This window comes from Choloepus didactylus, chromosome 17 (assembly GCF_015220235.1).
Source record: "Choloepus didactylus isolate mChoDid1 chromosome 17, mChoDid1.pri, whole genome shotgun sequence".
NCBI classification, from domain to species: Eukaryota; Metazoa; Chordata; class Mammalia; order Pilosa; family Megalonychidae; genus Choloepus; species Choloepus didactylus.
In genome coordinates this window covers 31,589,679-31,603,649 of record NC_051323.1, presented here as the reverse complement: position 1 = coordinate 31,603,649, position 13,971 = coordinate 31,589,679, and the positions used below count along the sequence as shown (strand labels likewise).

The 13,971-nt window shown below is 49.2% G+C and overlaps 1 protein-coding gene across 1 annotated transcript in view; it reads right to left on the bottom strand.

The window, feature by feature from the left end:
- The window catches only part of BCL11A (BAF chromatin remodeling complex subunit BCL11A), a 99,307-nt gene extending 91,863 nt beyond the window's left edge, over window positions 1-7,444 (bottom strand). The window contains 2 exon segments of the mRNA XM_037806595.1: window positions 68-397; window positions 7,375-7,444. Coding sequence (XP_037662523.1) covers window positions 68-397; window positions 7,375-7,429 — 385 coding nt within the window. The 5' untranslated portion in view covers window positions 7,430-7,444.
- Window positions 7,445-13,971: the final 6,527 nt, after the last annotated feature.

The window sequence follows — 13,971 nt, the reverse complement described above, 5'->3', positions numbered from 1 at the left end:
TGGCTACAGCGCCTCTGAAAATGAAAAGAAAACATGCAAACAGCTTTTCTCCTTGCTTCTCATTTACCTGCTATGTGTTCCTGTTTGGGGCAAATTCCTCTAGATGACGTTGATAAACAATCGTCATCCTCTGGCGTGACCTGGATGCCAACCTCCACAGGATTGGATGCTTTTTTCATCTCGATTGGTGAAGGGGAAGGTGGCTTATCCACAGCTTTTTCTAAGCAGAGATTGCCATTGCATTGTTTCCGTTTGTGCTCGATAAAAATAAGAATGTCCCCCAATGGGAAGTTCATCTGGCACTGCCCACAGGTGAGGAGGTCGTGATCCCCTTCTGGAGCTCCCAACGGGCCGTGGTCTGGTTCATCATCTGTAAGAATGGCTTCAAGAGGTTCGGCTGTGGTTGGAGAAACAAAAGCACAATTATTAGAGTGCTAGGAAGGAAAGAAAAGGGGAGAAGCAAACTTAACCCCACCCCACTGCACCTCATCATGTCATGTATCTGGGCTCCTCCACACAAATACCCAGAAAATGTGAATACTCAAAATTTACAAGGATGTGGAGATTATCAACAAGAAAGGGAATTTATCAATGAGGCAAATCATCACATATTTAAAGAGAACTGACTTGAAGACTCCAGAGAAAACACCTACTACAAACATGTCTGGTTTGTGAGTTTAGAAAGAATGTGACTGTTAAATAAATAGTTAACACAGGGACCATAAAGAAAGCTTAAATAATAACAAACCCCAAAATGGTAAAAGCACTGACTGAAACTAAATTTGTTTCTTTTTTTTCTCTATAGACTAAGTTGTCTATTGTGCCCAAGAATACAAGGAGAGGTGAGTAAACACACACATCCTTTGTGTATAAATGTATATACTCCTAAGTGTACAGGGACGTAGCTCCATAAATTAGAGCACTACTACATCACACAGAAAACTGTGCCACATTTACACCATGGTAATAAGAAAACGACTGCATTCACCTGTGAAACGGATCTAAATAATAATCATAACGCAGCGTAATTCACACTGCCAAAAACCTTCCTGATCTCGCTCTCAGCAGTGCCACAAAATCAAAGAAATACCAAATTCACTGGCAATTCTTCTCAGACACATTAGCTAAATGGGATACTTTTGAGTACTTAAGAAAATAAGCCAATTAGTCATTTTTTCATTCCAAAGAAAGAAATGCCTAAAATATTCTAAACATGTTTGCACTTGATGGCCCCCATCACATAAAAATCAGTATGGTCAAGCAAATGCCACATTTCAGAACAAGGCTGAGAAATCCTTTCTTTAGACTTGAAATACTTCGCCTAATGTTGTCAAAGTTGACTAATTTTCTGAATGAGCTCCAAAACGCTTCATTATGCGGCTATTTCTGCACACATAATCACCAGCGGATGTTACAACAAGGTAGAGACGTGTCTTCCTTTCCTGCTTGCTTTTTGTTTTGTTTTGTTTTAACTTTGTACCAAAATACTCCAGCACCTATTCGAACAGCTTCCATCATTTTTTAAAACCTTCCAAAGGGGAAAAGAGAGTTGGTAAGCTTCTGCCTGGGAAACCTTATGCCTACTGTTTCAAAAATTTTAAAATCACAAAATACAAAACACAGCCAAGATGCTGCCAGTTAATAAAACTGAAGCAGAAAATGTACAAGTCTTAAACAGTTAATCAGTCTGACCTTCTTTAGCAAGCTGCCAATTTCACATTTAATGAACTTAAAGCCACAGAGAATCAAAAAATAGATTTTAATTTGAGTGTAGAATATTGGAACAGATTTTGATAAAGTGCAAAAATCCAGTGAACTCAGGTTAAATTTATTTCAACCCTACCCAGGCTGAATATTAAGGGGGAAGATCTGGAGTAACTCCCAAATGTGCTGGGTGAAATAATATTGAGAGAGCCCTGCCTAGCTGCACCTGTGCTCAAGTAGGACATGTCATAATTTCTAGCCTCTGGTACTCCTCCCAATTTAACATAAGGTCATCACAGGAATATGAAGGTTATATTCCTACTAATAAAGACAGCAAAGGTAAGCACTTACATTTCTCTGCCCAACATACTGACCAAAAAATACAGAATGCACATGTATATTTCTCAAATAAAAGGAGGCAAACAAAATGACATTATGCCTCTATGTCATTTTTCTCCTACATTTGCTTTCATTTTGAACATGTGAGGAACTGAACAAGGAAATCATTCTCCAAGATGCCTGTTATGTGAATTAAGGATTTTATGTACACACTGACGAAAGGTGGCTTTTTTGTTCAGCATTAAAACTACAAATTCTGAGGCTTACATGTTGTAGGAAGACTCAGGAATATTATTTTGTTTATTAAAGTTGGTAGTGCCTGGAATCTTTGCAAAAAGCATTGTTTAAGCTCCACTGTTAAGATTTGTTGTTGTTTTTATTCCCAAAGCCTGATACATTTCTGAAAATGGAAATATTAATTAGGAGCAAAAGGAAATATTCTCCAAGGTATCAAACAGTTAAAGGTAATGCAATACAAAAACAGACTTGGTTTAAGTCTTTTAAACGTAAGTGACTGAACTGATTTACAATCAAAACCAGGAAATGAAGTGGTAATTCAGAGGTTGCTGATTACACCTCCACATTTCACCTAATTAATTTTATAGGAGGCAAAGTTCTTGAAAATAACAAGATGATCAAATGTACAGATATAAAACCTGTAACCTCAACTTTTTCTATGCTCTTAACGTAAATTATTGCTAATTAACAAGAATTATATCCTAATGTATGAAATACGTTTACATTGGGTTCCTTGCAAAACATTTGGCTGCTGATGTTCAGGGAAATACCAAAACGTGTTTTTATTATTGCTGCTATATTATTATTAAAAATCAAACGAAGTGGGGCACAAAGAAAATATGGAAATTCAATTCTCTTGATGTAGCCTACTGATTTGCATTGACATCTTTTCTCAGTGGCAATCAACGTTTCCTTTCTGGGCATCGGATAATTTCTCTGTATTTTAATGCAAATTCCCCTTTCCCTAAAAACATTCCTAACCTCAGCCATTTTACCCACACACACACAACACCCAATTCCTCTCCATCCTTCACCCCCACAATACCATCGTTTCTAAGCTCCAGTCTACGCTCTGGCTACAAAGCGGGGAGTCCTGGACTGAAGTGGAAGGGAGTGAGCAAATAATCATAATAATTAGCCGCGAATTCTCCCTACAAGGGGAGGAAGAAATAGAGAATAAAATACTCTGCGTTCAAGCAGCAACACAGACGGGAACGTTTCAATGTTCCAGAGGCAGGCTGAGCTCTCCTTCCTCTCTGCACTTGCAAAGGAATAAAAAATAAAAATAAAAAAATTTTAAGGCCTTAGAAGAAATCTAGGAAAGGAGCGAGGAAAACGAGGGCTGCTGGGGGAGGGGAGGAGGAAAGGGAGGTCTGTCTTCAAGTTTGCTTCCTATGTCCTTCCCTTTGATTATCTTAACAGGGTAAGAAAGCAGAGACTGAAATGCTCGGGTTCCAACAGGGGAAAAGCAAAGAAACAAAAGCGGAGGCAGGGGCGACAGGCCGGGGGGCAGGGGGCCCGGCGGGGTCTGGCTGTGCGCAAAGTGAAGTTGGGCGCGCGGACTCCGAGGCACAAAGCGAGCAGCGTGCTGGCTGCAAGGCTCCGGCCGCGCTCGCTGCCAACACGTGCAGCGGCGGCCGCGGGGCCGGGACCCGGAGGCGCCGGCAGCCAAGGGCCCCGACTGCTGCCTCCACGCGCGTCCAACCCATCCGCGGGGCGACGGCTCCCGGAGCCCAAAGCTGGTGAATAGGGATGTGAGGTTTGGAAAACTCGGCTTGTTAACCTGGTGCGGTCTCGGTATCACCACACGCACATCACGCGCGGGTCGAGAAATTCATTGTGTCCATACGCTCACACTTTTTACTTGGGGGTTATCTCTGCAAATGCATTTCCCTCGCAATTCCCCGCCCGGTGTGCCGCGGGGGATGCGGTTATTCATTATTAATGACGCTGCTTGCCGGCCTCATTATGATGATAACTATTACTATTGTTGTGATTTCGGGCTCCGAGGCGAGAGCTGCGGGGAACATGAGGGCAGGGGAAGCTGGGGCTGCGGGGTCGGCAAGCCCGCCGTGGCCTCGGGGATCTGGGTTTTGCGCGGGAGTAAGGGGGATGAAAGAAGTGAAGCTGGAGCCCAAGTGCCAACTCGCCATCTCCTGCCCTTCGGCCTTGCGCCGAAGTCCAAGGACATGCACTCCGCCTCTTAGTGCCTACCAAAAATGCCCGCCCGGATAGAAAGCGAAAACTGCTCCGAGCTCTGCGGCCGGCGCGCGCTTGCTCCTCAGTTCGCGCAGAGGGGTGTCGGCCGCGCGCCCAGGCGCTTCTCCGCGGCCCTGGCCAGAAGCATTTTTAAAGTCAAAAGGAAGAACAAAGACATAAGGGGTGACTGGAGGAGAAAGGGAATTCTGCCTAACCGTCCGTGCACCCCTCCTCCTCGCAAAGTGCGTCCCCCGTTCCCCCCGGCCAAGAGAAACGCAGAATAGGGGGTGGGGGAGGCTCTGGTACAGGTTCAAGTTCGCGGAGCTTTCTTGATCTTGTTCTGCCTCCTAGCGACAGAATGATTCACTCCGTCCCAGAAGCGGAGGATTGTGGCGGGGGGGATGGGGGGGCAATCCTGAAGGCCGGGATAGCCACCGCCCCACCCCCAACAACACGCCCAGAAAATGAGGAAAAGAAAGGAGCGACCCCAGCACCCACCCACCTGGCCCCTTAACTCAGTGCCTGCACCATGACGGGGAAGGGGGGGGGTGGCAAATCTCCAAACTGGAGTGTCCGGAGAAGGACCCGGGAAGTGTGGAGGAGGGACATCCCGAACTGCACGCCCCAGACTGTCCTTTGAGCCCCCAATGCACCCTTCCAAAGAAGGACCCGGCTTTCCCGAGGCTTACGCACACTGCCCTTCCTTCCCGCCGGTACCTGGCCGGGCCGTAACTTCACACCGCGGCGCTCCGCGTCTGCTCCGCATCCGGCGCGGCCCGGGGAGTGGGGGGCGGGGGAGAGCGGCGAGAGAGGGATGCGCGGGGGTGGGGAGAGGGAGGGCCCCGCAACGTGCCGGGGCGAGGGCGGGGGGAACGGGGGAGCTTCCGAAGTGTGTGACAAGTTCCAGGGCCCAGTGAAAAATGCAATTCCCTGTGCGCACTCCCCACCCCTTTAAAAAAATAAGAGAACCGGGTATAGGTGGTCCTTTAAAAAACTGCATCAAAAATTAAAATGTCATAAAGGGGGGGTGGGGTGAGGAATGCGGGTCTTCTCACACCTGCCTTTCCTTGTTGCCAAACTTTCTTAAGTGTCCACCGCCCGCCTTTCCAGGCGCATTCAGTAAACCGGGAACCACCCCCCCCAACAGACAGACAGACAGACACACACACACACACACACACACACACTTCTTAAATCGACTAAAAAGGACCGAGTCAGGCCGCGGAAAAGAGAAAGAACCCAAGGATGGAAAGCGCAGTGTCCCTGAATGCAGCGCCCTCAGAACACATACTCGAACATATTTCTCCCCTGCTCACCCACCCCACCCCCACCCCAGCGCGCGCGCACACACACACACACACACACACACACACACACCTGGCCTGGCTGCGCTCGGGCGCAGGCTGCTGGTGGCCAGACCGGGAGAGAGATGGGGCAGGGAAAGCACGTGGTAACCTCTCCTCTCTTCCCCGCTGCCCGGAGCAGTGGACAAGAGAGGTCTGAGAGTACCAAGGGAGTAACGGAGAGGGAGGGTGGGTAGTGAAGACCGGAGCAGAAACGCGGTTTTTCAATTGCTGTGCAAAATGCTTTGCAAAGCCGAGTTTCTCCCCAGCGGGTTTGGCAGCCGGGGAGGCTAGGAGGAGGTCTGGGCATTGTGCTGGGGGCGGGCGGGGATCACGGATCCAGCTGGCGAGGAGCCGTGGCGTGGCCTGCCGCCTTGCCCCGCGGGCGGCCGGTCGGGAGCCGGGCGGGCGATCCCTGGCTGGGTGGGGGCGCGGTGAGGCCCGGCGAGTCCTTGGCGAGGCCCGGCCGCCACCGCCGCCCGCTCTGGGGCGGCCGCGCCGCGCTCGGTCCTCTTTCTGTTTGTTGGCAGGAGGCTCCCGCACACGCGGTGCTTGTAAACATTCAGACACGAGATTTTTCCCAATCAAAATCCACTTCCACTTTTTTTGAAAATCTTCCAAAAAATAGTAAGAGGAGGGAGTTCCTCGCTCCCTCTCCGTGCCGCCGGCGCTCTAAGTTTGCGACTGAGGGGGTTTCGGGGAAGGGGGTGATTGCGATTTTTTTTCTTGGTTAGAGAATGTGGATTTTTGCGGGGGGGGTGGGGGAGTCAAAGAGAAGAACGTTGCAGAAAAGGGCTGTCGTCGCGTTTGGCTTATATTTTCGGGCAAGAAATTTTATATTTCTCTTGCCTTATTTTATATTATGTTATTACACATCTTTCCCTCGCCTCGGAGGCTCGGTGGGGCGCGACGGGCAGCGGCGACCCGGGTGGCGACGGCCCCAGCGCCCTCCCTCCTTCTCCCGCGCGTCCCCAGCCGCCTCCTCCCCCGGCCCCTGCTCCTGCCCTTCGGCGGCAGTGGCGGCGCGGGAGGGCAAGCGCGAGGAGCCGGCACAAAAGGCAGCGGGACAAACACCCACCTCGGGCCGGAACAAAAGGCGGCAGTGCCGGCCGCGTCTCCCTTCCTTCCCGGTCCCCCGGCTCTCCCCTCTTCAGACCTGGCGTGCTCCAGAGTGTCCGGGCCCCCTCTCACAGTCTCATTTTCTCACTATTGTGGGGATGATTACTTTCCTCCCGGTGCACACTTGACCGTGAGTGCGCTGGCGTCCGAGAGCCAGTGTTACCTTGTTTTCTCCCCGAGAATTGGTTTTTTAGGCTTGGACTCCCCCTCCCCCCATTTTCCTACGGTGAGTGAAAGCAACCCCCCTTTCCCCTCCAGCTCCCTCCCCCAGGTTTGCATGTGAGTCGTTCGCATCCTTTAGTATTGTTCATTATGTTGCAAAACTGGGGGAAAAAAATCATTGCATTCCTTTTCTAAAAGAGAAATAAAGCAGTGGAAAGAAGGTAAGAGGAGGAGTCAAAAAATTTTAATTAGATAAAATTAAAAGACGAATGCTATCCCCAAAGTGCACACGACTATGGTTCGAGATGGGATGAGGGTTTCCCCCCTTGAATCTCTTTTACCACGACTCTCGGAGGTTTTTCTCTTGAAAAATAAAAAAAAAAATTTAAAAAAGCATGCACACACCCCTCTCTCCCCCTCGCTCTTGCCTCATGTCTTGCGCGCTCTCGTGATTATTAATAATTATTATTACTATTATTGGGTTACTTACGCGAGAATTCCCGTTTGCTTAAGTGCTGGGGTTTGCCTTGCTTGCGGCGAGACATGGTGGGCTGCGGGGCGGGCGGGCGGCGGCGGCGGCGGCGGCGGGCGGACGACGGCTCGGTTCACATCGGGAGAGCCGGGTTAGAAAGAAGGAGACTCCAGAGAAAATATCTTCATCAGTGCCTTTTGACATCCAAAATAAATTAGAAATAATACAAAGATGGCGCAGGGAAGATGAATTGTGGGAGAGCCGTCATGGCTTTTTTTTTTAAGCAAAAAAAAAAAAAAAAAGAGAGAGAGAGAGAGGAGAGATAGAGGGAGAGAGAGAGAGATGAAAAAAAATGGCAAAAGCCCCCCTGAGCTGCAAGTTCAAGTGCGGACGTGACGTCCCTGCGAACTTGAACGTCAGGAGTCTGGATGGACAGAGACACACAAAACATGGGCAGGGCGAGCAGGAGAGAAGGGGAGGAGGGAAGGGGAAGCTCACACCAATGGACACACATCAGGGGCTGGACATGAAAAAGAGACCAGGACAAGCCAATGGCCAGTGCGGGGCGGGGGAGGTGCGGGCGGGGGGCTCTGCAGACGCCAGACGCGGCCCCCGGGGGAGGGGCGGAAGGAGGGGAGGGGGCGCTGGGGCCGCGGGCTCACCAGTGGCCGCAGCCAGCGCCGGGGTAGCGGCGTGGCGGAGAAAGAAGAAAAGGGCGGCTGGGGTGGGGGGAGCAAGACGCGCGCCCTGCTCCTCCCCACCCCCCCCCACAAGGACCCTAAAATGAAAGATTAAAAAAAAAAAAAAAAAAAAACAAGAGTGTACCGGGAGCTTGCAGCCCAAGGGCCGCGGCGGCGCGGGCGGAGGGAAGCCAGGTACAGTTGCTCTCGGACACCCTCCTCTTTGCGCACACCCACTTCCCCTCCCCGCGGCCGCCACCGCAGCACCAGCTCCTCGCCAGCGGACGCCTGGGGCAGAAGTGAAAGCCCCGAGCCCGCGGCTGCGCTTGGGAAACTTTGCTCGAGGAGAGGAAAGCAAAGAAAAATCACCCGAAGTTGAAAGCTGAGCCTCCAAGTTACAGCTCCACAGCGGGAGAGGGGAGGCGGGAGGGAGCGCGCGGTGAAGCGGAGTCCAGCCCAAGTTTGGATGGTTGCGGGCCCGGAAGAGCAGCTCCAGGGCCTCCCAGAGCCCAGGCGGCGTGGAGAAAGGGGGCAGGGACGAGGGAAGCGGCAGGCGGCGCAAGTCCCAGCCAGAGGGTCGGGAGGGCGCTCCCAAGACTGAGCCTGGGACTGGGGACCTGAGCGCTCGGTCAAAGTCCTGGGACTGAATGCAACTGGAATCGCGGGTCAAGGCTCCCAAAGGCCGCGGAAAGAGAGGGAGGCCGAGGAATAAAGAACGGGAGCCAGAGTAAGGGTGCGTCTGGCCCCGAAAGGGGAGCGCCGAGGACCAGTGCGAGGAAGGCGGAGGCGTCCACCTTTCCGAGCGGCCGCCGGCGGGAGCACAAAGCACAGGCAGTCCCGGGAGTCCCAGTCACTGGGAACGTGCTCCTCGCGCCGGGGGAGGCCGGCGAGCAGGCTCCAGGGGAGGGCCACACCCCTTCCCACCCCAGAGCAACCGCCAAAGCCCCGAGGGAAGGAAAGAAAATGTTTCTTAGGGGGCAGAGCACAATTGTTCTCATGCTGTTACCCGGGGAAAGAGAAAATGGGGAATGCAGAGAGAACGACTGGCTCACAGGAGCAGCCGGGAGGCCACGGTGGCTGGGTGAACGCTTCGGAGCGACTGGCAGCCCCGGGTCAGCGCCGCGTCCCGGGCCAAGGCGCACACCCGAGAGCCCGCAGCCCCCTCTTGCCTTTCTGAAGACGTTCCCTGGAAATTAGGGAAGACCTGTTGGAAATAAGCTCCTGTCTCTTTAATGCACACATGCACACACACACACGTTGCCACTGTCAAAAAGCAGGCTTCACTCCGGCGTGGGATACTTTCAGTTTTACGTAAAATGTACAGCAACAGCACCCCCTGCGATTGGAAAGTTTATTCAGAAACGTGCCTGCAAAGTCCCTCGGCGTCTCCCGCCTCCCAGCCTCCCTCCCTGCCTGCGCCACCCTGTAGCCGCCGCAGCCGCCACCGAGACAGCACTCCGATTCCAAATCGGGAAGGGCCGTGGGGGGGAGAGGAAAATGGACTCAAGTCTGAGGGAGGCGCGAAGGGTGCAGGTGGAGACCGCGCGCCGCTGCCCGCGAGACCCGAGCTGCAGGTGGACGTGTGTGAGTGTGTTTCTACAGCGCGAGAAGCCTTCCTTCCCTCTCCTTCAAGCAGCTCCATGACCCCTTGTGTCTTCTCATCCTCCTCCTCAGTCTAAGGGGTGTCTTTTCTGTAAATTCAACCTCTCGACGGGGAGGCGTCATTGTTTTAAACGAGGGCCCCCGGCTTACACGCGCGCACCCACCTCCCAGCCTTGCCGGCAAACGCTTGTTTATCCATGTGTCGTCTTAGTAAAGTTTCAAGCCTATTTTAAAATGACTGGCTTGCCCAGCTCGGCGAAGCTCCGGGCCCCTCAGAGGAAGAAAAGGTTTTGATGCTGAGCATTATCAGAGGTGTGGGCTGGGCTAGGTCTGTGTAAATGTGATTTGTTGTTGTTGTTGTTTCGCTCCAGTTTAAGAAAAAAAAAAAACTCAAATCCTGCTTAAGAAGCAGGAGGATTCACTTGCAATAAAGCTCTATAGCATGTGTGCGTGACACCATTTCCTCTTTTTCATGAGTTCTTCAGAGCAAGTCAGCATCTCTCTTCCACTACTGTCTGTTTTTTGTCTTGTTAAACCAGCCTTGGAGCTACCAAATGAATGTCACTGCTGGGGGAGGGAGAGGAGGCGGGGCGGCGAGGAGGACAGTTAGAGGGAAGGTGAGGAGTGGGAAGAAGAAAGTGCAACTGGAAGGCCTTCAAAATAAATAAATAAACTAAAAGTCCCTTCAGGTAGCAATAATGAGCCACATTCTTTCGGAACCCAGCATTGCAGATTTGAATATTCCCATTCATCCATAAAAGTCCATATAGAGAGAAGGTATATAAATGGGTGAATGTGTGATGTGGAAATATATATGTATGATTTATATATAATGGTGTGTGTAAAGCTTTTCAGGGTTGGCTGTAGTGTAAAAAGTAATGACTTTATTACCTCTGAAAGGTTCTGTGGTTCACATTTAACAGTCTTCTGAATTACAATTCATTACACAATTGTGTGCTCTCTAAAACCGGCACCCCATCAGGGCCGCTATCTGTGGTTATTTCTAATAAATAACTGGCAACATTTTATTGATTTTCTTTAAAAAAAACATAGGAAATTAAGCACTTAGTTACAAGTAGGTCTGCTATGTTACTGCGCTTGTGCTAGATGCCAGGGGGTCCTTCCGAAACCACATCTTAAAGCATACATTAAAAAGCCAGTTTTGCAGCTGCTTTCCTTGGGTGCCAATGGAGAGGCAAGCAGCGACTTTCCCACCATTAACATATATTTAATTTCACCATCATTAAATGCCCACGATGAAATGGAAACTCTGCCCTCTGCTCCCGCCCCTCCCCCAGCCAGATTTCACCCGGTCTAGAAAACCAGGAATCAGTATCGGCATCCGATCGCTCCTCGCCCCCCACCCTCTTGCACCCTCGTCCTCTCCCCTCCCAGTGGCGCCCCCTCCCTCAGTGCTGGTCCATGCTCACTAAAACGCCCAGAAGTGGTGGAAGGGGAGGGTTTGTGCGTGTTTAAAGAAATAAGAATGTTTTGTTTTAAGAGGCTTAAAAATATTGCATAAGTATTGATTAATGATGCAGGTGGTTTTGTGGAGGGGGTGAAAGGTCACTTTAAACGCGCACACTTGGATACAAAATAAGTATATTTACCCTTCCAGAAGTGGCTTTTAGAAAGTAATAAATTATGACAACGTTAAAATTATTTTCTGGCCGTTCAGTTAACTTCTTCTGAGGCTGTAGAATCTTTGCTGATTCCATTGAGGGGTAATTACGCTGCGTGGGCTCTTTCCCAAACCTTTGGTGACGACACTGAGTGTAAACTCCAGGCCAACAGACGACCCCTCTGGTCTCCTCCTCCCCCTTTTTATCTTGCCCGCGGAGGAGACTCCCCAGGACTTCCTGCAGTATATATTCCGCCTCTGATCCGTACTTAATAGCCAAGTCCTGGTTTATGCTTTATAATGTGTTGACAAGTTTTCTAACAGACTTTCTGAAATAATGCACATATATTCACGTCGGTTAGAAACCCCAACGTATTTTTAGAGTGGAGTAGATCTATACCCTAATGCAGTGAGAGAGTGTAAATCATAGAGGATTTCATAGTCCTTTCAGTAGTTTTCGGTATGAAGTATGAGCCGCGCGGCCTCCAGACATAACCTTTTAGAAAAAAAGACAGTGCTTTTATTTTATGGTGTAAAGTGCTTTTAGCTCCAGGGCTCTGAACGTGAACGTGGTCAACAAACAGCTCGAAGAGTGAGGATAATACAGTCCCAGCCCTCGTGCGAAGGATCGCCTGGCGCGGGAGACTCGGACTGAGCTGGAGCTTGAAGGGTTAAAAGGTCTGTCTCGTTGGAAACTACAAGATTAAAATAAAATATGCATTGTCTACCTTTAGAAGGAACACCTTTACGGACTTAAAGATAAATAAATGAATGACAATGAATGATTAAAAATACTATCGGTACCACTTTACTTTTTATGTCATCCTTTTTTTTCTTTTTCTCTCCCCCTCCCCCCCATCGGAAGATCAGGAAAATAGAGAATGTGCTGTCGTCTTTATTAAGATAAAACTTAGCTTTGAATTATACACTTGATATAGATTTTGCATTTGGGGTTCTTGAGTGTGGGAGTGCTAAAGGTGCTGTTAAGACAAAGGAAAATTGAATAAAAAGGGAGGGGAGCAGGGTAAGGAAGGGGTGGGCCTTATGTACGCACCCTAAATTGAAAGATGAGCTGCAAGAGGACAGCTCCCCTCTCTCTCAGCCTACCTCCATGCCTCACCTCCCTGTGAGTCTCTTCCTCTACTCCCAGTGTGACCCAGTACCTGGGACTTGGGGAGGGCCCTGGAGGGCCAAGTGGACACCTTCTGCAAAGACACAGACTTCCCCCAGGGTGGCTTCCTAGTTAATCCAACATGTTTCCTTAGAGGCTCCTGGGGCCTCTGGCTGGCTGGCAGGCTGCATCACATACCTGCATAGCCCTGTCAAAACAGGAGCGGGGCGGGGCGGGGGAGGGGGGTAGTGCCGGGAGAAAAGAAAAGAGAAAAGAAAAGAGCTGAATCTGCTCTAAGTCAGTCTATACTTGCATGTAGGTCTGCCTTCTGTGTGCTGAGTCAACAATGTATGGGAGGTGAGGTAGTCTCACCACTTAAGAAAGGGCCCCTTTGCAGACAACAAGAGGTTTTGAACACTGCTGGGGGAACTACTCGATTTAGCTCTCTAATGTTGACATCAAAGACACACTGTGTACGGCAACGATGACTATCCAACGTTCTGCATTAGAAACTTCCTAGTGCAATACTCAGCACACAGTAGGTGCTCAATAAATATATGTCTCTGAGTGAATAAACAAATAAATCCTATTGCCACATAAATGAAATCAACATAACCATCCAACTTCTATTTAATTCACCCCAGAAACCAATAAGGCTTTGATCAAGCAACCCTATTGTAAGTGTGCATGTAAGCCTAAAAGTGATTCCCACAGAAGATGGTGAGCTCAAAAAAGCATGTCTCAAACATCAGAGCAATAGAACAATTAATAATACAGTGCATGATATCTTTGGCAACCTACCTTATCAAATACCTTCCAAATGATCCAGTACCAAGAATCAGTATCAAATGGTTCATTTAAAACACACACCCACACACACACACACACACACACACACACGCACTGCTTTTCAGATATGTACAAATCTGTTTTCCAAAATGAGGGCACTTCTAAAGGAAAAAAATACAATCAGAGCAACCAAAAATAAAGATAATTCAAGCTTGATTCTCTATGCTTCCCCTTCCTACCCCAATGACTCTTTTGCTTTTAGCAAGGGAATAATATTTTCAATACATGTTTTCCACACCCCAGTCTTAAAAACAAGCTTCACCTATTTGCTTTTTTTATTTTTGTAAATAAAAGAAAAGCAACACACACATACACATCTGGTCTGACATTTTGTACAGCAAGTTTCAACCCAATGTGATTTAAAACAATGTGAGTTAAAAACCTCTTAAAATTTGGGTTTATAATGGAAACGCTGACAGACTCTTAATTATAGCAGCCCTGCCAGACACTGCTATAATGAAATAGTTGTGCTTTCATTACTATAGAGGCACTATAGTTAAGGGTCTGTCACTGTTTCTATTATAAACCCCAAGTTTAAGAGGTTTATAACTTGGGCTATTTAAATGGCACTGAGTGGAATTCTAGTTATCAGTCCAGATGTGAAGTTGTTTTATAAAAGGCAGAATAACTTAACTGAGGAAGCTTTTGGAGATCTCTCTTTCTTGGCTCCATCCCCACCCACACAGAACATCACAGAAATGATTTTTAGTAGTTTCAGATGGTCTTATTGCCAACTTCTAGTTATGACTTCA